General features: G+C 41.1%; 1 protein-coding gene across 11 annotated transcripts; it reads left to right on the top strand.

Annotated features, from left to right (window-relative positions):
• The first annotated feature begins 1,028 nt into the window (after positions 1-1,028).
• atat1 (alpha tubulin acetyltransferase 1) lies at positions 1,029-25,929 on the top strand. Of its 11 annotated transcripts, XM_022744130.1 has the most exons (13): positions 3,959-4,352; positions 4,661-4,721; positions 6,164-6,255; positions 6,540-6,597; positions 6,766-6,879; positions 8,784-8,885; positions 13,059-13,104; positions 13,574-13,619; positions 16,399-16,473; positions 18,748-18,961; positions 21,337-21,422; positions 24,115-24,199; positions 25,069-25,146. In XM_022744130.1, exons 1-12 carry the CDS (start codon positions 4,261-4,263, stop codon positions 24,158-24,160), a joined length of 1,032 nt encoding a protein of 343 aa, XP_022599851.1. In that variant the 5' UTR covers positions 3,959-4,260; the 3' UTR covers positions 24,161-24,199; positions 25,069-25,146. The 11 variants fall into 11 exon arrangements, with proteins under 11 accessions (XP_022599848.1, XP_022599851.1, XP_022599846.1 ...); XM_022744127.1 differs by lacking the exons at positions 3,959-4,352; positions 13,574-13,619 and adding an exon at positions 1,029-1,160 and having other exon boundaries at positions 25,069-25,929; XM_022744125.1 differs by lacking the exon at positions 13,574-13,619 and having other exon boundaries at positions 25,069-25,929.
• Positions 25,930-26,551: the final 622 nt, after the last annotated feature.

Below are 26,551 nucleotides of genomic sequence, written 5' to 3'. Positions count from 1 at the left end.
TAACCTAATTATAAACCATTATAAATCCTTCATAAGGGTAGTCTTATTGTAAAGTGGTACCAAAAAATTGTGTTAACATTAACACATACAACTTACTTTAATTCATTAATCCTGGTGGCATTAAACCACTGTCAGTCTACATGAGGCCATGGTTTGATCTTCCAGCACCTTTCTCTCCGTTTTAGGGGAATAGAGCAGTAGAGTAGTGTGTGACTCATACAACAATGTGAGCCACATAAAAAGGTGGCGGTGTGGAGGAAGGCTTAAGGTGCATAATTCAGTGAAGGTAAGGGAGGTTGATTGAGGACAGCAGGGGGAAAACCCCAAATCTTCCCTTCTTGGTTTGATTCCATTTCTTAACCCATAAAAGTGAAAATCATTTCACCGAAAAAAAAAAAAGCTCAATAAAGTCCCTTCTGTCAATGAGTGGGAGTAAGTCCCTTGATTGATACGCCTCATTCTTCACACAAATTCTTGCAGCTTAGTCATTCCACACCAGCAATTTTGCCCTGTGTGTCTTTGTCTATCATTCTTTCTTTTTAATGTAATGAGGAAGCAATGCAAACCAATGAACCTGCTGACCTCTCCAAGACAAAATGCACGCCGCTCCAGAGGAGTAGAAGTGATTTCAGTCACATGGGGATCTGTCACCACGTGAATCTGAAATAATGTAATGTGATGCTTTTGGGAAAACAGAAACACCAGAGTTAGGCAACAGTGGCTGGATAATTAGTCAGTGTGGGATTCCTGTTGAACTTTCTACTTGTCTGGGCGAAGCTGATGGACGCTCAGGGAGGATCAGGAGGCAGGGAAGGGTGAGGGTGGGGGAGGAGGAGGGGGAGTTTTTTCTAGAGGTGGATGAAAACCAGGTAGAAAGAAACTGGTTTCCTGTCCCCGTTTCTGAAGTATACTTCTGAGCTGTTGCGTATGCATAATGTTTGTTCCTGTTATGACATCTGTTGCAACACAAAACCAATTTCCACATCAATGCAGGAGGGGTATATCACGACACTGTGACCCATATTCTGGCCACTGCTAACAGTGTTTTGCATAAATATGCAATTGCTGTGTGTTTTAAAAAATTTGACAAAAACTCTGGAGGTAAAATAGAAAACCCTCCCCATGATGACTCCACCGCTCCTCCTTCTACTCCTGCGACTGTGAGTAAAAGTATGACCTCTACTAAAACTACTGCTGCTTCTTCAACACAAACTTATCTTTGCATTTGATTAAGGACTTCTATAGACACCTTGAAAAGTAGTGTCAACATTTTTGTTCAATTGAACAAAAATCAAACAAATATGAAAGACTTAATGTCAGTGTAACCCATGACAGTACAGGCTCTGTCAGAACAGACCAAAATAACTCAATTTAAATATATATATCACCACTTGGTGTAGTCAGGGATTCAGACTTAAAATTTAAAAAGCTGCATCAAGACAATAACTGTCGATTATCACCTCAAAATAAAACAAGAATCAGAGACTTCTTGTCTGTTCATCACTGTTTTTAATTCTTATTTTTACATCTGCATCAGTCATTATACTATTTTAACTTTAATAATATTTCATTTTCAGTTTATTTCATCAACCTTTTTGTTGTTATATACATTGTTGTTTGTCTCTGTGTGTATGACAAAGCACAATGAATTATCCTGTATATGAAAAATGCCAAAGTAATACAGAGCTCCTGCTGTAATGCTAGTACTGCTTCTAAGTGCTACGTCTGCTAACCACAGATGAAAGACAGACGGAAGGGAAAGGTAACATTAAGTGTGGTGATGTTCCTCTCGTATAGTTTCAAACCTTTTTGTCATAGATTCTCACGCTGGGTGGAACTCTACTGGAGGGATAGTAATCCACTCTTCCAGAAGATATTCCCTCATCTGGCGTTCTGTTGATGACAATGATAATGATAATGATGGTGGTGGTGGTGATGGAGAGCGCTGTCTAACTCCTAAATCTCCAATAGACCAGCTTGGTTGAAATCAGGTGACTGTGAAGGTCACATCAACTATTAAGGGAGCCCTTGTACCCTGGAAAAACTTGTAATCATCATGGTTCTCCTTCAGGTTTTTTAATAGGCCTATTTCACACATTTGAACTACTAGTTTCCTACTGTTATTTACTGATACCAGCACCACTTCCTCTACTAGTAGATATACTGTATCTGTACAGTATGATATATTGTCTTATTTCTATGGGGGAAAACACAACTAAAAAATAAAACAGTGATAAAAATGTACTGAAGTAAAGTATGGAAGATATAAACCGTTGAAACACATGATGCTATAAAAATCAAGACATTGTGTAACTCTTCCTCTGTCAGGATTCAGCATACATTCACCTACAGCACCACCGTGTGGTATTACTGACAGATGGTGCTCCCAAACATGACACTCATACATATGAACAAAACAGTAAGATAGTTTATTTTCATTTATACAACAGTTAGTTCCGACCAAGTAACTTGATTGGATGAGAGGCATTCCATGAGTGGTGATTGACTACATGTATCACTCCGCTTTACAGGTGTTGTATGAACCGTAAATCAGCGTTACATTAACGGTCGTTATCTATTTTAGATTGTAACAAACTTGCAAAGATGAAAAATATTTCCAGAAATAACGTTTGAATTAAATGATGTCTGGTGGTTGGAAGAGGATGAAAGGAAGAAGCCTGGATACTTCAGCGCACACCTCCAGAGTTGCAAGCTAATGTGCAGGTCCGGAAAATGTTTATGTGTTGCTTAGCAACAGTCCAGTACAAGTCCCGTTGCGGAACTATTTGTGTTGCTATATAACAATCACAAATAATTAAAAATGACAAAAATGTCCCAAAACAGATTGTCTGTTTCTTTCATGAGAAGGCCGTACAACGCTTTGTTTCCAAGAAGCAGATGTTGAGTAAGGACCAGAGATTTTTAGAAGTCACAAAACCATCTGAGTAAATTTTCAGTATACACAATTGAGGGTTAAGAGGAACCTCATTGCCTATGATAAGATTATCTGGAGACATTCTCACATACAATGAAACAAAGAATCTTCATGACTGTTACATTTAGGACATGTATCAGTGATGTTGGAGTTAAAATGATGCAACCTAGATAGGATAATGCACTGTCTGCATATTGTATTTGTACTGTCTGAGTTTCAGCTAAAGAACATGTCTCTGATGTTCTTCCTCAGATAAATTCTCTCCTCCAAGCTTGCAGTAGCCTATATTGTGTGAAGATTCTTTGCATTTACTTACAAACATACCTGTCCCTATAGTCTACAAATTTCAAAGTGATATCTTCTAGGCTGGATAGAGGGGTAGGTCTTCAGCTATTAGTCTGCCTGGCCAATACAAAACTTGGTACTTGAATATATTTAAAGAAATATTTTTGCTGGGATACCATATATACCCTTAGGTTCTTCAAATGACATACAGCTACTGTAGTTAGTTTTGTAGTAACTCAGTTTTGTAGTGTTTTTTTCTGTTATACTTTGTGTTGTGATTCTATTGAAAGGTGTTTCTAATATTTGTCCACAATATTTACATATCAAATTTCAAAACTATTGGAAATACTTTTACTGAGATAGACTGGCGACCTGTCCAGGGAATGCAAATACAGGGACTGGAACCTCTAACCTAAATCAATATAAATAGACTTGATGGGAAATTTAGTTTATTGTGTAAACAGCCTGACAAAGTTAAACATCAAACCTCCTGCTGCTTTCATTCATTTTACCGTAACACTACGGCGAACATGTTCCCCAACAATTGTTGTAAAATTATATGACGAAGTAAAAATTGGATGACGATGTAATTATTGTCCAATACCGGTTCAGGTTTAAGTCGGAGCCATTTTCAGACATAATTAAATAATCAATTAATCAATGTCACACGGGTTCTCTGGGTACAGTGCAGATCGGTGCTGTCTCTTTAACAGACATTACGGTTTTTGTTGCCGGGGAGTGACTCTCAACCATAGACACAATGGAGCTGCAGTGACAGTGTAATTAGCGGGCGCCTGTTGTTGTAACTGCTACAGCAGCGTTGCTTAGTGTCAATGTTGAAGTTTTGTTGTCTTCGGATTGGTAGCAGCTAGCTGTTGTTTTTGCGCTAACCGTTCAGCTTGGTGAGTGAGATAGCCCACAGCCCCGTTAGCCAGCCAGCCAGCCAGCTAGCTAGCTAAGCACCTGCTGGAACTCTGCTACTGGGGTTCGCTGCTAGATCTTAGCATATAGCTGTCCAGCTAATCAGGCTGAGTGCTATTATGGAGTTTCCTTTTGATATTAACCAGTTATTCTCCGAGAGGGTCTCGATTTTGGACCAGACTCTTGTTGCAGGTCGTAAATCAGCAGGAAGGTAAGTTAGAAGATCTGATTCCTTTTCTCTTTGTTGTTAGGTAGCATGTTCCAGTGCACTTCCCAACATAGAGTACCTTGTCTGGATCCCCTTTATACAGAGAGTGTAACACCAAACTCCATCCAGAAATCTGCCAATTAAAGCGGCCCCTTATGTAAATGTGCACAAGTAAAATACAATTCAAATGTTGCTTTGGTGAATCCTTTGCTGTGTCTTCACATTTTTTGCTCCCTGCTGTTTGACAGTGATGCCTTATTGAGCCACTCCTTGTCTCATCAAATTTCATGCTACTGTGTTAATCCTTGCAGGCCAGATCTTCAAGCCCACATAGCCACAGTTATTGATGAACTTGGGAGAGCCTCAGCAAAGGTGGGTTTCTGGAGGTGTGGGAGTTATTTGTACGCTAATGTTTTCTATTTGTTTGTGCAAACTTATTGTATACCTATAAGAATAGTCACTGAGTCAGTGACCACAGAAGTAGGAAGTGGTGGTGGTCTACAAAGATATGGATCAAAGGTGATCTGGTCAGATGAGTTCTTCACAATGTTCTCCACAGGTGGGCAAGGTCATGTGTAGCATAAAGCAAGAGAACTGTACAGGCCTGAATGCTGGACCCCTACAGTGAGGGGTGTGGGCTGGCATGGTTTGGAGGGTCACTGCAAATCAATATGAAGTTGTTCTGAGTGATCACCTTTATCCCATGAAGCATCTCTATCCTGATGAGGGGTCTCCTCCAGGATGACAGTGTTCCCGTCCACAGGTGACGAGGGGTCAGTGATGGTCTGATGAGAATGATGTGAATCATATGCTATGACCTTCACAGTCATCAGATCTCAGTGCAGGGGAACTATGGGAGATTTTGGAGTAACGTGTTAAAACACCATTTGAGGGAATATCTTTAAGAAGAATGGTGTTTATCCTCCAGTAGAGTTCATAGACTTGGAGCAGTGAAGCTGTTCTGAAGACACATGGAGGAACAACACCTGCCTGAGACACTTCAAATTGGTGTCTCCTTTAATCTATCTTGATTTGTTGAGATGTTATTGCAAGAATGAATTTTGATGCTTAATTTTGATGTTGGTGTTGTGTCTGAAAGCTGAAAAAGTTTTGGTACAAATATCAAAGACTAAATGTCACCGTCACCCATAACAGTTTAGAACAGACCAAAATAGCAAAGTTAAACTTCTGGCTCAACATATGCCTGGGTCCTCAGCCCGAGTTTGGCCCATACACTTCCACATCTGGGCAGATTCTGGCTGTTATCCTCCAGTATTGTCTGACAGCTGGAAGATTTTCTGTGTGTGCGCCAGAATTGGTCCAAATGTGGACATAACATCTCACAATCATACTGTAAATGGGCCAGAATTGGACCGTGAAACTGGGTGTATTCTGAGCCAGAAGAAAACAAACATATAGCCCTAGTATGGACTGGATTTATTTTGCTGTGTGGGTAAGTTTGGTTTTAGTGCTCTCATTACCTCATTTTGAGCAGCAAGCAGCTGTTTATTTTAAAAATAAGATAATTATTCAATTGCATTCCAGGTCTCACTCCAGGTGAACTATGGGAGATTTTGGAGTGACTTGTTAGACAGCACTCTCCAGCACTCTCTAGTGCTCTCTAGCACTCTCTAGTGCTCTTGCTCTTACAAGAATGAAGTTTGATGCTTAATTTTGGTGTTGATGTTGTGTGTAAAAGCACTGTTTTGGTATGTGCACTAATATTGAAAATGTTCAAACGATACCCAGCCTTTTGTGATAGTGCTGTTTCTACTTATGGACTCATCGGCAGTGTGGTTGGTTGCTCTCCACAGGCCCAACAGCTCACAGCACCTATAACCAGTGCTTCCAAGCTGCAGTCCCAGAGGCATCAGCTCTACCTGCTGAAGGATGGAGAGAGAAACGGGTACATATCACATCCTTCCCACTCACACACACACACTTTCCACTGGATGTCTCTGGACTGACTATGCTCTTCAGGCAGACCTGCTCAGTTCACCAGTGTTGAGTCATACTGTGGTCACAATGCATGTACTGTAATGTTGAGACATACAGCTCATGGCAGCAGTTTGCCTCAAATCACCCAAATGGAAAACAAGGTTGATGAGTGAAAAGTCAGTCAGAGCACAAAGTCTTACTCAATGCACTTCACTCTACAAACTCACTGCCCCTCCTCTCTCTTAATTACAGAGGACGCGGTGTGGTTGTGGGATTTCTCAAGGTCGGCTACAAGAAGTTATTTCTGCTTGTGAGTCACCTATTTTTTTTTAATTTTTTTAATGGGCTTCTTTTTTTTTTATTTTTCAAACTTCTGTCTTTGCAGGCCAGCTATAATTCTGCATGTTTCACTAATTTTATATTTATTTGAACCTCCTTTATCAGCTGTACAGGTGTGCTTGTTGTTTTGCCTCCACAGGACCGACAGGGTGTGCACGTCGAGGCAGAGCCGTTGTGTGTTTTGGATTTCTACATAGCAGAGAACTTGCAGCGACACGGCTACGGATTGGAGCTGTTTGATTTCGTGTTGCAGGTGAAGCCTTCCTCTCTCAGGGGCAAATTACTAGAGACCAGACTCAGTGTAGTGGAGGGTGTTATTACAGTCACCTCTTTCCAGGCTCCTCAGTTCAACAACATCAACAGCTTGATCGCTTGCCAAGACAAATGTGATGAAACATTTTTGCTGTGACTGCATTCGTGCATGATGACGTTGCAAAAGGAGGCTGACCTGTGTGAAAGCTTTACAGCCTGACCCATACTGATATCAGTAATTTAATAGTTTATAAAACTATATGCATGTGTTGATCAGGCCAACTTATCTGTCTCCAGTGTTCCTCTACATAGAAAAGCCCTCTGAGTCTCAGGGATAATTTCACAGTATTCTAGGTTGATATTATCCATTTGAATTAGAGATGAAACGGTATAAAAAGTTAATATCACAATTATAGTGACCAAAATGTTCACGGTTATCAATATTATTGCGGTATTGTTAAAATGTGCTGAAGTTTTTCAAAAAGTAATAACACACAACCTGAAATCAGTTCACCAAGTGAATGTTTGTATTTAAACATTAAAATAATAATAACAACACATCTGTGTCTCAGATGAGGACAAGGGCCCAGTAGCAGCACTAGGTCTGCCTGCTGCATGCTCACTCTGTAAACAAGGGAAAAGCAAATGTCTTATTATTATTGTTATTATTTTCCATGCTGTGATGTCTTTCAGAGCACAGACACTGTAAACACACCTGTCACCTGTCCAGCATGGTGCTGTTAAACCAGAAACGCTGCAGCTACACTGCTCAGGGATGAAAGAGTGAGCTGCAGCCCCGAGATAAGTTTGAAAACACACAATCTCAGATCAAAGTGTCTCACACGGAGGCTCCAACACTGACAGGAGAACCAACCCAGTTTTATCCGGTTTGTATGGCAGCTAGTAGATCACTCTTTCTCTGCTGTATCTGTGTGTGCTCTCTGTGGATCATGTGACATCGATCCGAACAGAAAGGCAAACTCAGCTGTAAAAGGAGTCACCTTTTTTAGTGGGTTTACCCACGTTTGGAAGAAAAACTCTTACACCCACTAAGTTTAGTGTGAAAAGGTTTTAGAAGGGTGAAAAACCTTCCGAGGAGCTGTCCCTGCCTTCTGCCATGTTATATGACTGACACAAAACAAACCCACTTTGCTTGCTGCGCATGTGTCTGCGAGACTGTTGCTGGCTGATGCTGTACAGAACCTAACATGAGTTAAATTAACCACTGGAATCGACCATGGTTATAGTGACAATTAAAGTTTAAACAGTGATACTAACCGTCTGGCATTTCAAGCGTGAAACCGGTAACTGTTTCATCTCTACTTCATGTCTGACACATCATGATTTAGTTTTCCTAGTTTTTTAGTTTTTTCAACAATCTAGTTCAACACATGTAAAGGCTAAAGTAGCTGCTCCACGTGACCACAGTCAAAGGCAGGTTGAGAACCTTCTGGTATAGAGAGAGGAATAATGGCGCACACCTTATGAATTCAGATGAAGCACTTATGATCTGGGAAATGAGGGAAACTCAGCATCACCTCACTGGTCAGCCTCCTGTTTGTATCCATATTACAAATGATCAAACACTAATCAGCAACTACATGTTGGGTGTTCAGTGAAACACAGTAATTCACCAGCTGTACAGAGGTGTGAAACTTCCCGTCTTTTGTCCTGATAATTCAACCCAAGTTTCCTGTCCTTCTAGTGCTCCAGCTGTCAGTCACCTTCATTTATGATTCTGACAGAGAACGGGGTTTCAGGAATCCTGGTTGTCTGAAATAGTGAATTTCAAAGCTTGATTGTTGAAAAATGTACCAGTGTAGTGTATAAGTGCTGATGATGCCGACGGTTCATTTTCATGTGCTGTTTATCAGTGTTTGCATGTTTTCTCTTTTTCTGCTGTAGCACAAGAATTTAGAGCCGGTGCTGATGGCGTATGACAGACCCTCTCCCAAACTCCTGTCTTTCCTGGCGAAGCACTACTGCCTGACACAAAGTGTTCCACAGGTACAGTCTCCACTCTACTATCATGCTATCAGTGTGTGAATGGTTAGTTCTCTCCTATCTACTGCACACTGTACTAAAACAAGTCTGTCCAACTTCCACTTCTACAGATGACGTCTCTTTAATATATTCATATTTTCCTCTGGGGCTCTGGTGACACAGAGAAAATGACACATGCTTTAATCTGACAGTGTGAAAATCTTTTCTTTCATGTGACTTTCAGTGTGATTGCTCCACTTAATACAGTTATATATAGACACTGCCATCCCCTGTCTCTTTCCTTCAGTTTTGGCTGTTTGGAAGTAGATCTGTCACTGTGAGTGTTTAAAGTTTCTCTCCAGACATGTTTTCAAACTATGATCCATATTTTGTTTAACATAGTTTTCACACATAAAAAGTGGGGGAAAAAAACAAAAAAACTGGTGCTAAAGCTCATCTACACAGTGTTAGTGGTTGTGCTAATGCTAACTCTCTCTCTCTGTACTGACAAGGTTTCAAGTTTATTTAGCCCTGATTTAGCCCCCGATGTTAACAAGGGTAAACACTTGATTTTCATCAGGTCTTTCAAAAGGTGCATACAAAACAACAACCCAACAGAATCCAGAGCAATGTGAGCACAACTTACCAACATAAATTATTATTATTATCAACAATGAGCTAATGGACACATGAATTTCCCCTAGAGGATAAATAAAGTATCTATCCATTTATCCATTTATCCATCCATCCATCTATCTAAATAGATGTCCATAAGACAAAAGCTTCAAACATTCAACAAGACACCGTGGTTTGACCTGGTGTGATCTCACATTCTTGTGAATAAGATACTGTATGTCAGGAATGCCCCGAGGGAATTTAATCACACCTGCCACAAACATTCACTTGGGCTCAAGGGTGAACTGATGAGAATTTGGTAGTCAAAGGTCACTCTGACCTCACCAAACACGTTTTTGGCCATATTTCATACATCACGATTTAACACAAATGAGAAGTTTTTCATAATTAGTGTGATCAAAACACAAACATGCACTGAGTGAAATCGTGAAAGTCTTCAGACCTTTTACTTTGCTCACATCATGTTACAGCTTTACGCTAAAATCATTGAAAGCCATTTTTCCCTCATAAGTCGTCACTCAGTTCTCCATGAGGACAAAGAGAAAACAGACTTTTAGACATTTTTGCAAATTTATTAAAAAGTAAAATTGAAATATCACATTGACATAAGTATTCAGACACTTTACTCAAGACTTAGTTGAAGCAGTGATTACAGCCTCCAGTCTTTTTGACTCTGATGTCTCAAGCTTTGCACATCTGGATGGTGACTGTCGGTGTACAGACATTTTCAGGTCTCTCCAGATGTTTGACTGGGTTCAGGTCAGGACTCTGGCTGGTCCACTCAGGGACATTCACAGAGTTGTCTCTCAGCCTCTCCTGTGTTGTCTTGGCTGTGAGCTTAGAGTCATTGTCCTGTTGGAAGGTGAACCTTCAGCCCAGTCTAAGGTCCTGAACTCTGGACCAGGTTTTCATTAAGGATCTCTCTGTACTCTGTTCAGTCCCCCTGTCCCCCCCACAGCCTGATGCTGCCTCCACCATGCTTCACTGTTTGGATGGTGTTGTTCAGGTGATGAGTGGTGCCTGGTTTCCTCCAGACCTGACTCTTAGAGCTGACACCAAACACTTCAGTCCTGGTTTAATTAGACCAGAGAATCTGGTTTCTCTCAGTCTCAGTCCTTTAACGGCTTCTCTACAAACTGTCCCTGAGGAGAGGCTTCGTCTGGACTCTCAGCCTCAATACAACCCTGTCTCTGAGCTCTGCAGCAGTTCCTTACTCTGCATGGTTTCTACTCTGATCTGCATTGTCAGCTGTGAGACCTGATGTAGACAGGTGTGTGTCTTTCTACATCATGTCCAATCAGCTTACCACAGGTGGACTCCAGTTAAGGTGGAGAAACTTTTCAGATGGTCCAGAGAAATGAGTGAAACCTGAGCTAGAGTCAAGAGTCTAGTTTCACAGTAAAGTCTCTGCCTTTTTTGGCTTAGTTATCAGTTTTCTATCAAGTTTTTCATGATTACTGTGATCAAAACACAAACACATACTAAGTGAAATTGTGAAAGTCTTCAGACCCGTCAGTTTGCTCACGTTATGTTGCAATTGATGAGGGGAATATTTTTCTCATCATTAAGTCTGCAACATAACAAAATGTGAAAGTCTGAAGACTTTCTGAGTGCAGTGTAAATGGGACAATAAACACTACTAGCTCATTTAGCAGAATTCTCTACATCACTAATATCTAGTACAGTTGGTCTGTAATTAGCCATGAACTGCAAAGGCAGGAACACCAAGGTTGTGATTCTGTTCCTGGAAACCTCATCTTTATGACATAAGATTAACTCTGTGCTTGTTCATTTGCTGCAGGCAGTTGATGCGATCTAGGGCAGAGCTTTCTGTGAGGTGGCAAAAGTGTCACCCTTTTCCTCCTTACCTGGTCAACACTTGTTGCTCGTCCAGAAGAGATCTGATTAACTCTGTGTGATACTGCCATGTTAATGTGAAGACAGTAAATTGAGCCATAGATAAATTAAAAAGTAAAAACACATCACAACCTAGTGTTGCTTTTTTTATCCTTTTAAAGAAGTGGCTAAGATTTGAAGTTCATTCTTGACCTTGGAAACAGCTGTTGAGTTTTTGACTTGCAGCACCTGATTTGTCAGTATCTTGTGCTCTATAGCAAACATGTGGGATTTAGTAACCTGCACCTTCTTTCCTGTGTTAGCTTATGCTATTTAATCAAAGGTTGGTGTCAATAAAGTACCAAAAAACATAGTCTGCAGTAGAAGATGTGGACTGCTGTTAGTACAGATGTAAACTTGTAAAACTCCTAATTAAAATGATCAGGATCATTCTCTAGGCGGCGTGTAGGTGCTCAAAATGGCTCTTGTCTGTTTGCATACTTGTACTTGTCAAAGATCATTTGTGAGGGAAGAAGCTCCACTACACCACGGTATGATCAAAGTGTTTTTGTAGTCCCAACAACTCCAACAGTCAGATTTTAGTGCCACTCTTAGTGCTTACTCTTTAGTGAAACCACCAGCTGATCACCTCATCAGTTTCAGGAGCCACATTCACATAGACTTTAAATAAAGATGGATGTAGCCTCTATGACGTCACCCACAGGTATCTGAAGAGCAGTTTTGAAGCACAGAGTGAGCTGCTCTACCGTCGCCATCTTGGCAGTGTCTAAGTCCACCCCTAAGCCTTAATAAAATGTAAACAGGTGACTTATATAAAAAGTTGTCATGGAGGAAATTAGCTATAGAGACCAAGACTGTTTTTGTACCATGCCGTAAACGTGTTTATTTCTGCTGTAAAGTTGGAGTCAGACTTTAGTGGTCATTAGAGGAGCTGTGGTGTTTACTCAAGACCAGCTCAAGTTCAAGGAATGGTGTAAAAGGGAGTTGGCACAGTGTCTCTGCCAGAAAAGGAGCTACTGTCTGTCCTGTTTTGTGGCTGCTTGCCTTGATCATTTTGATGGCTATGAGAAACTCACTGCTTGCCACACCTGTACAACAAGCTCAGTGAATTGTACACTCCCTTAAACAGCCTAACCCCTCCAACTAGAATTACCACCTCATTTGTGTGAAGCTTTGTCATAATTGCTGTGTGAAGTCTCAACTTATAGCTGAAAAGTGTTTTCGGCAGGCACACTGACCTTGACCTTTCACCACAAAAATCGAATCAGTTCATCCTTGAGTCCAAGTGGACGTTTGTGCCAAATTTGAAGGAAGTTCCTTCAACGCAATACACAGATGTTGTTCTCACAAAGCCAAAACCACATTTTGTGAGGTCATGTGATCTTGACCTTTGACCAACAAAATCTAATCAGTTCATTCTTGAGTCCTAGTGAATATTTGTGCCAAATTTGAAGTTCCATCAAGACATTACTGAGTTATCATGTCCAAGAGAATGGGATGTATGGATGGACAGACAAGCTGAAAACAATATGCTTGTCACCAGCGCAAAAGCATAAAAAGACAGGGGGATTAGGCTGAACACACAAGGTTACAGACACAAACTGAGGGAGTAATACCCTCTGTGTTGTTGTACTTTCTTACTTTCTTCATCAACCTTTTACTAACAGTTTGTGTCATGCTTGTCTTTGTTTTTATTCTGTCCAGGTCAATAACTTCGTGGTGTTTGAGGGCTTCTTCCTCAACAGAGAAGGTAACTTTTTCACTACTCTGATCCTATTGCTGTGGTTTTTGTTGTTGTGAAAGGGATTATGTCTTTGTTTTTCTTCTCTGTGATAACATGAGCTAAAAGATGTGGGCAAGTGGGTGGCTTCAGACATGACATCCTTACTTGCTGAACCTGTGATCGGCCAGCGCTCTTGGTATTACTACATCAACCCTGAATCTGCTTTAACGGCTTCTTACCTTTGTTTTGCAGAACTGCTCCACATACTTTTGTGCATATGTTCTTAAGTTCAGTTACATGACATGTTTTGCATGCTACAGCTTCAAAGTGAATTCTTGCTTTTTGCATCACAGCAAATTCATCTTTTTGTTGTGGAAAAAAACAAAACCCACCCTCATTAGAGAGATACAAGTCTGAAGAAAGGGGACTCGACCCCAAAGTACTGATCTGCTTTTATTCCAGTTCCAAAATCTTTTGTTTCACCAAACTCTCCCAGGCTCACCCTCCTCTCCTCTGACGGATCAGGGGATGTACGGCTTTTTGTAAGGACTTTTCTCTCTCTTCTTTTCTCATATGTCCCCAGCATCTTGTACCCCTTCCTTTGTCCCATAATTAGGTCCATGTTATACGTATGATGCTCCTGGTCTCATTTATCTTCTTCCTCTTAATTTTTCAGCCAGTTTCAGTTTCTCTTTCCCATCACATGTATTTATCTACCTACCTTTTTGGGTACCATATGTATTATGCAGCATATCATATATTCAACCTACGCTCGTAGCTGTCAGAGAGTATCAACAGAGAGCCACAACCTGTAGACCACCTCAAACCCCCACAGACCACTTGACCGACAGGAGAATACCTGCCTGTTTCCTGACCCTCCAGTGTCTCTGAATGTCCGTCAGTTTGTTAAAGTCAATTTAAGGTGCTTTGTGTGACACTCTGCCATCAATAAACCACATTAGTGTAATCACTCTAAACAATAAAACCATTGTTAAGAAGATTGGTAGCCTCTATACCAGTGTCTACACTGCATTTTGTAATGCATGCCATTAGCTTGGATTTTAAAAATTGCACAAAACCGGAAGATGTCCCAGGGTCTGTCTGCAGCTTGCTCCCTACAAAACACAGCCAGTCCAAGGCCATAGGTACAGCTGCAGCCCTGCAGAGACAGGCACACCCACTGTCTCATATTGGTGCTGGAATAGGAGCTTTTTAAGTACCACAGTCTGTAAGACAGCATAGAAAAGATGTCATGGTATTCCTTTTGGGGATGCCCATTTTGAATTTTTTTTCAGACCGATAGCCAACGCTCGTTAACTAACCATTAACCATTAACCGACAATATTAAAATGTACTATTTAGAATGGAATACCAATACAAATTTTTTTTTTCCTTTCATAAGATGGGGCTTATTTTTACACGTGCAGAACTGGCATAATAGCCTAGGCTCCCTGTGTCGGAAAATATTTTATAACTTCAAATAAATAGCAAATAGTAGCCAAACTTTCTAATGTATAAACAGTTTAACAAAAGGAAAACACATTGAATCCTCCAGTGCAGAGAGCGCTGTAAGGAAAACCTCCTCCTCCGCTCTCGGCTAATTAATGATCAAAAACAGCCAACAGGTGAACAAAACTTAAACTTGTAGTTGCATTTTTCAGACCTCAAAATAAAATAAACAGGCCAGGTCTACCTCAGTCCTCAGCATAGTGGACAGCTTGTCTACTGGTGTTTGTTCAGAAATAGCAACATGTCGACATGCTGAGGAGTTAGTCTGGTGCGTAGTCCGATAACTGTGAGACCAGCTGCGGAGAATACCCGCTCAGATGGTACCAATGTCCCAGGAATGCAGAGATGGCACCTCATTAGAGTGGCCAGCTTCGGGAAGTGCATCTGATTAGCTTTCCACCAGTCAAGAGGATTAGTATCCAATGAGGGGGATTGTCACTCATATATGTATATTTTTTAATTGTTTAACTGATATTATTAATCAGTCAAAATTCTTATTGTCGGTTAACGGTAAAATTATTAATTATTATCATCCCTAATTCCTTTAGCATTCCTTTAGCATTTAGCAAGCTCAGAGTGAGCTGCTCCACTGTCGCCATCTTGGCAGTGCCTGACTCCGGCCCTAACTCCCAGCTAATCCAAAAATGTACAAAGAGGTGAGGCGTGTGTAGAGCCGAGACCTCAGTGAATGCCGGTTTGTGGCAAGCATATGCTCACCCACCTGTCACTCAAAGAGGCCACGCCCTCAATTATACATTTCTATACATTTGTATCAGGCTGTAAACATGTTTATTTCTGCTGTAAAGTTGGACATTTTAACATGGGATTCTATGGGGATTGACTCACTGTTGGAGCCGGACTCTAGTGGTCATTAGAGGAACTGCAGTTATAAGTACTGCAGTGTTAGCTTCATTTTTCAGCCTCAGTGGTTGATGCCTTTCCTATATTAACAGACATCCAAATTTAGATTAAATTTACGATAACTGATGCTGAACTATATATTACTAGTGATATTATTTCATAATAATAACTCTCATAATAGTAATGGTTGTGTTGTACTTGGTGTCTGCTGTACTGCTTGGTACTCTTGGACATGTTTTGTAGTGACTGTAAGCTAGAGAGATCACTTGACCAATGTAGTCAAAGCTTTTAGAGATGCAGTGGAAGAAGATGGTGGAAAAGTTTTTATTTTTATTTTTTAACAAAGACAGTGTGTAATGAAGCTAGTGAACGTCTGAGACATGTTGTAAATGTAAGAAACATTGGTACTAACCCCATGGCTCATGTAAGATGGAGGCTGCCAATCATTTTAACCAGAGTTTCATTTATTTTTATCAAAGGCACCACAGTGAATGTGATTAAGACTAAAACAGCATGTTAAGGCTACAAATCCACTTCTTAACAGAATCTGAATACTGGACTCTGGTGATCTTACACTGCTCAAGTGACTGAAGAACAACTATTTCCCACGGGCCGATGAAAGACTGCAGAATATTTAGTTTAAATTCAGGAGCTGTCTGTCTTTATGACACATGGTCCAGTTTGATTTTCAGGTTGTGTTAACAGACCTGCTCTGAGCTGTTGAAGATCTCAAGACCAGTATGTAAATTGTGTTTTCGAGTGGATCCTCCCTTTGAGCTTTCACCACCAGTATCCCAACCTTCACCACTAGATAATGTCACAATCCTGGCAGAGGAAATGCTGTTAAAATATAGTTTGTAGAGGACAGTATGTAGGGCTGTGTTTCAGGAGGGAAGAGACCCTGTCGTGTTCTGTGTTTCTGTTCTGCTCTGAGTGTGTTCTCCTCCACAGCTGCCCAACTGAGAAAGGTTCCCCTAAAAAAGCCGGACGGAGAGATCAAACCCTACTCTATAATGGAGAGAGAAGGTAAACAGTTGTTTCACTTGGCGATACACACAGACATCAAACAGATGCATTCACGAGAGGAACCAGTGTTTCCTCACTAACATAATGCCTGGCAAAGGGCCAATCAGAGTTATGAGCAAGCAACAGATGAATGTAGTATATAAAGCCCTAACATATACAAAACGTATTTAGAGTCAAATATGTGACGTTTATAATTGATGAAGTGGTTCATACTGAGCCATCTGTTAAGCCTAGTTGGCCTCAGCTCCCATTATGCCATAAAGATGAAAGAGTTATAGCCTTGCATTACAAAAGCAGAGGAGCTTACTAATTAATAGTCAATTTCAAAATAAAATTCTGTGAGATATCATCGTGCAGCAGATATCTGCATATTTCAGAGAAATCTTTCAAATGTGGATACAATACTAAACTTGGCACAAATCACCTTTGGGTATTACTCTTTTTGATGAAACATGTTAGGCACTTGAAAATGCGAGATGGCCACCATTTCCAAGATAGCTGACATTTGTGGCAAGGAATTTTCCCATATGATCTAGATATCTAATCATAAATTTTAACAATGTAGAAGGTCAAATTTAGTGCATGGTAAAAATGAAACCTGCAGGGGAGTCAATTTCAGCAAAATCATTAGCAAACTCACAAAAGTTTCCTAATAAAATCACAACTTTGTGTTGATCTTTGCATTTAAGAAGAAATTATTTTTTACCAAAAACTTTGATCCGTGTTTGAATATTTCCATTTTAAATGGGAACACAGTAAAATGGTTTATTCTTTCATATTAAGATATTAGGACGTTTCTATGAAAAACAGTTTGTCTGAGGTAAATATAACCCAACATTAACAAGTATCTGCTCTGTAAATGTGACAGTATTGGGTGATAATTAGGCCTCTTTTATGTGACTAGTCTATTTTATTTATTGTTGGTGACTATGAGAAAAAATGAAAACAAAGTGCAATGAATTTCCTGGAAGCTCAAAATGACAGTCCCACTACTGGCAACTTAGTTAGCTAGTATCAGCTAAGAAAGCACACAACTTTTCATGTTGAAGTCCAAGCTTTAAGGTTAAGTGTTTTAAGCACTAACTAGCTCATGGGCTAGTTAGTATAGCAAGCTGGCGAGCTAATGTTAGCTACTAATGCTGATTAAAGGGTTGAATAAATCAAGTACACTGTCGACATTTACAGAGCTTTTGGTTCATTCATAATAAATGGTTTGAAATTACATTGTGTTTTATACATAATTTTTCACATATCAGAAATTACACAAATAAAGCTCTAAACAAATTTAAGAATTTGTCAATTTAAAACATAAAACAGAATTAGCTTGCAAAATTATTGAAATCTGTGGGTACAATTCTATTGTAAAATATGTGCCTCATATGCTGGAAATGGTGGACATCTTGGAAATATATGGCCATTTTGAAATTTCAAGTTGCTAACAGGATTTTTCAAAGTGAAGACCCCAGAGGGATAAACATGCCAATTTTGGTGCTTGTAACCACATTTGAAAGATTATTGCAGTTATTTGCTGCAGTATGAGGGAAACATTCAGATTAGCATTTACAGCCAGACATTTTTGTTTCTCATAAACCTTGAAACTAAATACAGTAATTACTTGTTTAGTTCCTTGTTGGTACATCATTTTTAATTGTAAAGGAGACAAGGCACTGCACTTCATATCTTTACCTGCATTTATATGAAAGAGGATCAGCAGCTTTATTGTATGAAGGAAAGGGCAACAGAAGGAGAATACCAGGGAAATGGAACAACCATGAATGAAATTACAAATTGTAAGGCAGGTTATTATTTATTTCTCATTGACGTGTAGTTACTCCACCATCAAGACCTTGGTTTACTGTTTTCTGTGGCTCTTGGGAGTTTTCCAAAGTCTGACAAAAAATAACCTACATAATACCATCAGGGTGAATATTTAACAAGCATGGAGGGTTGAACAAAAGACGCTGTAGAGATGCATCAGGATCCAGTGATTTAAGAGTCAGACCTGTACCAGGGACTAAAAGAGAGAGTGGGAATATTTCAGCCTCTGCTGCTTCAGTTTTACCCTCCTGTCTCTCATCTGTCTATTCAAGGTCTTCCAGCTTTATAGCAGTGCATTACTAAATTGCTGGACTAGTTAGTCATTAATAAGATGTGTGTGCACTAATCATCTCCTGTCAGTTGATACTAGACAAAAATAACTGCAGCGTAGGTCGCTGACGTCATGAGTCATGAACATGTAAATAGCTGATTGCATGTTCTCACTTTCCTGTGCAGTGGTACGTCAGGAGCAGAGGGCTCTTCCCTGGCCATTTGCTCCTCCTCACTCCCCCCAGCGGTCGGTATCCTCCCAGTGCTCCCACTCCCTCAGTGTGGGATCCTCCCCCAGCAGGGTGCCCCTTCGAGCCGCCCCAACGTCTGCCCTTGGGGCCAACAGGGACCAGAGCCCACAGTCCCCTCTCGTAGAGCGCTGCAGGGCAAAACGCACCAGGTAAGACACAGCACACCTCCAGTCCCTCTGACTTCACGGGTGTTACAGCTTGATCTGTATCTGGTCTTCTTTCAAAACAAGCCTCATGTAACTCTGGGGTGGGAAGCACTTAAGTGGAAATGCAGTCTGTACAGTGTGTTGGTTGGTATTTTACACCAGCGTCATTGTCTCTGCACCGTCCTACTGTCACTGAAGTGTTTTCTTAAATCCCCTGAATACTCAGTGGATTCATTTTAGTGTTCAAGGTAGAATTTATTGTCGTTTTCTCTGTACAAAAAAGACCCAGTATACAGGGGAACAGATTAGCATCACTTCAATGCTCTACTGTACACAGTAATAACAGATATATGTGTAAAAAAGACTCAAAAACAAATACAAAGACAGTAAGCTCTAATAAAGCAGGTAAAATATAACTTAATGTAACAAAAAGAGGACTCTAGCTAAATAAGAGCTCTATTTCTCAGACTGTCTAAAGCAAAAATAAAAATGGAAAAAACTCTACCCTCACTGGCACTAAAATACAAACAACACAGGAAGCAGCACCCCTGTTCCTGATGGCACTAACAAACCGTACTTTCCTACGTGTGGTTCAAATCAGTTTTGGTTTTCAGCTCAGACTTTGCCCAGTCCCCAACAGACACAACGAGTGCCTTAATATAAATCTTAACCACAATCCTCACAAAGTTTCAGTGGCACCGAGAGGTACGTAGGCAAGCTATCTAAGGCCAGGAACACACTGGATGTGTGGTGTGTGCGTGGTGGCAGCAGAACAACTTGGTTTTCATTTTGAAGCAAATGTTTACAGGTTAGAGCGACACACTGTACATGTCACACCTCGCGGCTGAGTCGTGTGATATACAGATTCAGCGTCTGGTCATCATACTGGTCTGATTTATGAAATGCTTTAGAGGAGATTTCAAAATATCCAGATGAATATGATGTATCAGACTAAACATGCCAAGATATTATTTATAGCCCATATCGCCAAGCCCTACTGGAAAATTAGGTGATTGCTACATTCAGTACGATTTATCTTCTGGGGACCAAGACTGTTCAGATTTCATCTGACGGTTTTTATGAGACCATTTCTTTGGAAGGAAGTAGTTCCAATGAAAAGAAGAATAAGTTCCTCTCAGAGTCTACCTCAGGCTTGATTTTGATCTTGTCAGCCTCTGGTGTACTACAGAGAAAAGCTTGGTGCAGACACTGACTCCTCAGTCGTCATGGTCCAAGGCTAGATCAGATCCTGTCTGAGCCCTGAGTGCCTGCATACAAATAAACACAAGTTAAATCACCCATGGACGGCCTCCTGGTCGCCCCGGGTCACTGTGCGTTAGTTATTGCGCTGCTCCATGTGATAGCTGCTTGCATGTGCTGTGATTTATCGATGTTGAAATGCTGTATGTGTTACTTTGAACAGCCGCTGCAAATGAGGTGTTGTGGCTGCACAGTGGGGGGACCTTACAGTGTGCAGAGGCCCGGTCTCAGTGCCAGTTCTGCCCCACTTGGCAGATCAATGCTACATTCCTCTCATTAGTCTCTTATTGTGTGAAGCACAAAGACTCTTGCTCTCTCCTGTTATTTGTTCTGCTCAGCCACAGCTTTCTAAACACTGTCTCTTTCTCTCTCTTTCCCTTCCCTTCATTTTTTTGTTCACCATTCCACCCCACTGATCTTCTTCTGCCCCTGTGATGAATTCTCTGTCTCTTCTTTTCACTGTCATCATCAACTGCTAATACAGTTCCCTCAATAGATCCCAACTGGGCTTCCATTGACCTGCCTCTAACTGGCACCATTGACTTTTCCCTTTAAAGGAGTGGCTGTGGTGTCTTAGTTTGACAGAGCCCGTCTCTGTGACGTGGAGAAGGAGAGTCGGCTGTTGTTACAATGATTATTTGGCTCAGACAAGGCGAGGCTCCTTTAAGCCTTTTTAAAACATGACAGCTCTGTCTAATCTGCTTTGCCTTTTTTTAGAACCAATTAAAACATGTGCCACAAAACTGCAAATGTGAGGTCGCTTTTTGTCACATAACTGTCACACAAATACATTAGTGTTAACCAAACAAACTGGTTGGTATAAGATAAGGCTGCACATTCTGTTCCAGAGTCTTATTTCCATTCTGTGGCTTTTTATTTCTCATGTTTGGTTTTATTGAAACACCCTGTATGGTTTTTTTTTCTCTTTTGTTCTAATTCGTAATTATGTCCTTTTTTTCCTTTATTCCTTCTTTTCTCACTGTTGTCTTACCTGACTGTCCTTTGGCTTGCACTTCCATCCCTCCTTGTACTCCTGTCCTCTCTCTGTTTCACCCTGCTCTGTGTTTTTTCGGTTTTCTTCTCATCCTCCTTGCTGGTTGTTGCCATCTCTCTGGTAGCCAACAGGGTCTAGTTGCCAGATGCAGCCTGTACAGTCGGCACCTGGACAGCAGAGCTGTTGGACTGCTGGACTCACACCTGCTAGGTAAGGTTCAGTGTGCGCTCGTTGAAAATGATGCTTGATTACATGCTGACGCTGGATCACCTGTACACACTGTCCTCAGATCCTCTCCAGATGTTCAAAGGATGATGTTAATAAAGTGTGTGCAGATGTTTGACAGTGTGCAGGACATTTTGATACGACTTTACTGTGTGCAAGAACTTATGGCATAATTATTACCTGTTGGAATTTATTTGGACGACAAAATAATCTTAACTCAACAACCACTTACTAGCTTTGTTGGAGCTTTCAGACACCTACCAGTCTTCTTCAGGCATCTTCAGTTATGGGAACATCAGTCACATCATAACAAGTGGTCGTACATGCCACCTGAGGAAGACTGAGATGTAGTAGAAAGCTCCAGAAATGCGAGTGAGTGGACCTTGAGTTAATTTAACAAAGACAGCAGCTTTAACATACTGACTTTCAAAACCAGCCGAAGTCTAACCATCCATTTATTATTTATTATTATTTTCTATTTCATCATGCTTCTATGGTTACAGTCATGATGTAACTTAAGTCTCAACTGCGCCCATCAGCCTGGACTGATTTAAAGAAATAGTTCACTCTATAATGGAACTGTCACCGTCCACTCTTACAGAGTCAGCTGATGTTGTTTGGAGTGGCTGACCTGGGGTAAATGCCGGTGTATTTCCTTCTGTCCTGTTCTTAGACTTCCCTCCCACCCATGTCAGTGCTGACGGATTATTTCTAACATTGACCTGTACAAAGAACCTGTGTAGGTCAGAATGAGTGTTGACCCCGGCACGTCCATTTAAAACTAATATCCTGAATGAATGCTGATAAACCATGACCCAGTGCTGAGGTGGTTGCAGCATATTAAACAGCTGTCATGTGGTAATATACTTATGTAAATAAACTCCATTAAACTCCTGTTCCTGCAGGTGGATCCCACAGTATCCCTGATCCAGCTCTGACAACTAAACACAGATCTGTTCAATACATACTGTATATAGATTTATATTTTCATGGCATCGCAAAATATTGAAGATAGCATCAAATACACTCAGTGAGCACTTTATTAGGAACAGCACACTAACGCTGGGTAGTTGCTCAGTTCTTCATGCCATAGATCCTCCAGATGTTGAAACTTTCCTCTCAGACTCTGCTCCATGTTGACATGATGCATCACATCATTTCTGCTGATCTGTCAGCTGTACATTCAAGCTGCCAATCTCCTGTTCTACTGCTAAGGTTCACTGAACTCACTGTCATGTTGATGAAGCCAGTGTGTGACATGGAGCATGATCCTGTTGGAAGGAGCCATTAGAAGATGGTGAACTGTGGTCATGAAGGATGAACATGTTCAGCAACAATACTCAGACAGACTGAGACATTCAGACCATGATTGATTGGTATTAAGAAGAGAACATTCCCCACACCATCACACCACCACCACCAGCCTGGACTGTTGACACCAGGCAGGTTGGTCCATGGATTCAGACTCTGACTCCACCATCTGCTGCCTCAGCACAAATCCAGATCCATCAGACCAGGTCTTCAACTGTCCAGTGTTGGTGAGTCTGTGTCCACTGCAGCCTCAGGTTTCTGGTCTGGGTGACAGGAAGTGGAACCTGACGTGGTCTCTGTGGCTGAAGGTTGGATGTGTTTTTCACTCTGAAGCTTCTCTGCTCAGCACAGTTGTAAAGAGTGGTTATCTGAGTGACTGTAGTCTTTCGGTCAGCTCCAACCAGTCTGTTCATTCTCCTCTGACCTCTGACCTCTCTCATCGACACAGAGCTGCTGCTAATTGGATGCTTTTGTTATTGCTCCACTCTGAGTAAAAACTCTAGAGACTGAGTGTGAAAATCCAGGAGATCAGCAGTTTGAGAAACACTCAAGGAGTGTCACAACAATCATGTCACAGTCAAAGTCACTGAGATCATGTTTCTCCTCATTAACTGAAGCTCCTCACCTGGATCTGCAGGAGGTTATACAATAAACTGCTGCCATGTAGTAATAATAATAATAATAATAATAATACATTTAATTTGGCAGCACCTTTCACAGCACTCAAGGACACTTTACAGAAGACTAAAAACACAATAAAAATAATGAAAACAACAGACAGTTGAAAAGAAAACAATGAAATTATAGCGAATATGCAGATTGAAACAGATGAGTTTTGAGTCTTGATTTGAACTGGGGTAAAGAAACAATGTTACGGATGTCTGGTGGGAGAAAGTTCCAGAGTTGGGGAGCAGGGCGGCTGAAAGCTCTGCATGTGACTGGATAATTGGGTGATTGCCAAATAAACAGGTGATCAGGTGTTCCTAATAAAGTGCTTGGTGAGTGTGTTTGTGTTTATAGTCAAACAACTGTTTGCTCAGTCTACTGTACAAGTCCAGTATTAGCCTCATTATCTCAAAGTGTTTCCTTGATGACAGTGTGTGTAAAGTATAAATTACACGACATTCATTTTTGGGTGAACTATCTCTTTAATGGGTTGTCATAATCAGATATCGCTTAATACTAACCTGTGTTTCAGTAGGAAACTTACCAAGGTGAACAAGATTTTTTTGAGTGGAAATTTAAAGATGCTGAACGTTGCTATTAAACCTTCCCTGGGTGAAATGCACATTACTAGAGTCAGGTGCAGTACAGCCAGGCAGCTCTGCTCTCCTTCCTCATGTGTTAGTACCTTGTGCCTCCTCAGGTATGAGACCAGTGGTGGATCAGTCATACGCACTGGGATACACTGACACACACAGGTTGGCCAGTATTCACACACCACTAAGCAGGTATTTACACTACTGCACTAGACGTTTAACTGTTGATTGTCAGGGAGGTTAACAAGCATGACAGCAAACGAGGCGGTTCAGCGACTCACCCTACGTGCAGACATCTGTGGCCAAAACGCATAAACTGCTTAAAGGAGCCTGTCCTCACCAGAAACTGGTCATCTGGTCCGAAACTTAAAGTTGGAATCATGGCTCTATGATACATGTAAATATGACTGTAGCATGCTGTGAGTAACCATAGGTTGTAGAGGCTCACACAGGAGGTGACATATGCACTTAACAAATTTCAACGTTTCATGAGGCTATGGCCAACAATCGAACACACATGCTCCTGGTGACACCTGTGAATGTTTAGTCAAACACTCAGCTGCTGTCACTCAAAAACTGACGCCTCCAGCCGCTGTCACTCAAATACAGACACGCCCACCCACCTACCGTCAGTCAAACAGATCCGCCTCTCCAGCTGCTGTCACCCAAAAACTGATGCCTCCAGCTGCTGTCAGTTAAACTCAGACATGCCTCTTCAGACTGGCTGAGAGGCAAAGGACTATTTTTGATATTTTTTTTTACTTGCTTTTTAATTATATACTATTATACAATTTAATAATAGACATTATTTTTGACTGCATGTGATGCAGCTGGACCAAAACCAAACCACAACTTAACCATACAGGTGGTTGTTCAAAAAAAAACTTTACTATCTAATGACCAGTTCTGTCAGTCAGGAGGACTGGAGTTGAGAGTTTTCAGTCACATATGTCTACACTTTGGGTGATTATGCACCACATTTTATTTGAACTTTTAGGCGACATGTTTGTACCTTCATCCTTATCCTTCTTCCTCTGAGCCTGTACTCTCCCCTCTGCCAGGTTCCAGCCTCCCTCATCCAAGAAGGATGGCCTCTGCAGCGAGACCTCCTTAAACAGCAGAGAGACACAGCTGGATACAGATGCTGAGGAGATCAGTGTGTCGGACAGTCCACAGGGTCCAGCAGGGGGCATGTTATTAAACCATAGACACCTGTTGGAGAAGGAAAGCGGCAGTAGCCTGCGAGGCTGGTCGTGGACTGTAGGAGAGCACTGCTACACCGCCCAGTGGGTGAAGCAGAAGCAGGAATATAGGAGCACCCGGCCCTGGTGACTGGGAGCTGGTTCTGTGACGATCATTCAAAGTTATACTTTGTTTAAATGTTTCTGCAAAAAATTGAAGCTTGGCCAAGTGCGGAAAGCTTTCATTTTTAATCTTTGCTCAAGGGCCCAATCTCTGCTTTGGATACATGCACTCCAAGTGTTGGTGGTTTTCTCCCTGGAGTATTGTGAGTTCTGTCTTGGCTGGTCTCCAAGATGAGTCAACCATTTCCTCGCTACTAGTTGACTAAACTGATGCTAGGAACCAAATATGGAGTGATTTCACTACAAAAGCCAACAGCCAAACCACGAGCACGAGTTGGTCTGAAGCTACATTAAAGCAGCAGCATTGAAGAAGGAGGAGCAGTGACTTCTGCTGGTGGCTTAAGGTTCCATGATACATCCAGTAGCTCTTGTGAGACAATGCCAGTCAGGGGGGTGAATTAGAGCTGAGAACAAGATGCTGTGTAAAGATTTCTGAACTTATCCCAAACTGACCCAGAGTCTGAAACAAAAACATTTATTAAAGCCCTTAGTTTGCTTTAAACCAAGAGCTTGTCACTGTCTTGACAGGGGGAGTGGCTGTGTCGTCTGTTACAAGTAGTACTGGTAGAATTTTTATTTTTATTTATTTATTTATTTTTTTTTGAGGTCTGGTGGATTTAATGCTGGCGACGCCTTGTGGCTGTAGCTGCTATTAAATGACCATGACATATGCTGAATGCCTTGATTAGCAACAGAATAAAAGGGTGCACCCCACCGAGCTCGGCTAAGGCTCTGTTCGGAGCTGGTATTAAAAGTTAGGTCTAAGTTCAGGTGTTAACGCACCTGAGAAGCATCTGAGTAAAACAGAATTTTAAAATGAAAACGATCTCTGTCCACATTAACACACTTGAAAACACATGACCTTCACATACACTGGGCATGCCGGAGACGGTTTAAACAGGAAATAGACTGTCTACTCTGCAGTTGATTAGCTGCAGAAAATACTACAACTGAGGAACAGTTTAATTGAACAACAGCTGCTAGCAAAGACAACAAGGTCAGTAACACTGTAATTCAATATCATATTGTATTCACCACTGTTTGTCTGTCCAGATACAACACAACCCCAGAGTTTTCAAAATAAAACCCAAACTCATTTCTGAAAGCCTCAGTTTTAGGGACTTGAAAACTCCACAGTAGGGTGGACACCAGGAGAAAACACAGAAAAAGTGATGAGTTT

The sequence above is a fragment of the Seriola dumerili genome, unplaced genomic scaffold (genome assembly GCF_002260705.1).
Source record: "Seriola dumerili isolate Sdu_G_001 unplaced genomic scaffold, Sdu_1.0 BDQW01000078.1, whole genome shotgun sequence".
NCBI classification, from domain to species: Eukaryota; Metazoa; Chordata; class Actinopteri; order Carangiformes; family Carangidae; genus Seriola; species Seriola dumerili.
Note: the sequence above shows the minus strand (reverse complement) of the source record. Positions and strands in the feature narration are given on the sequence as shown.

Excerpts from the sequence above, each read along its gene's own strand:
- atat1 (XM_022744125.1), top strand. The coding sequence starts at position 4,261 with ATGGAGTTTCCTTTTGATATTAACCAGTTATTCTCCGAGAGGGTCTCG. Across the intron at positions 8,886-13,058 it reads TGACACAAAGTGTTCCACAG|GTCAATAACTTCGTGGTGTT; the intron begins GTACAGTCTCCA and ends TATTCTGTCCAG. Across the intron at positions 24,200-25,068 it reads ATTCACACACCACTAAGCAG|GTTCCAGCCTCCCTCATCCA; the intron begins GTATTTACACTA and ends CCCCTCTGCCAG.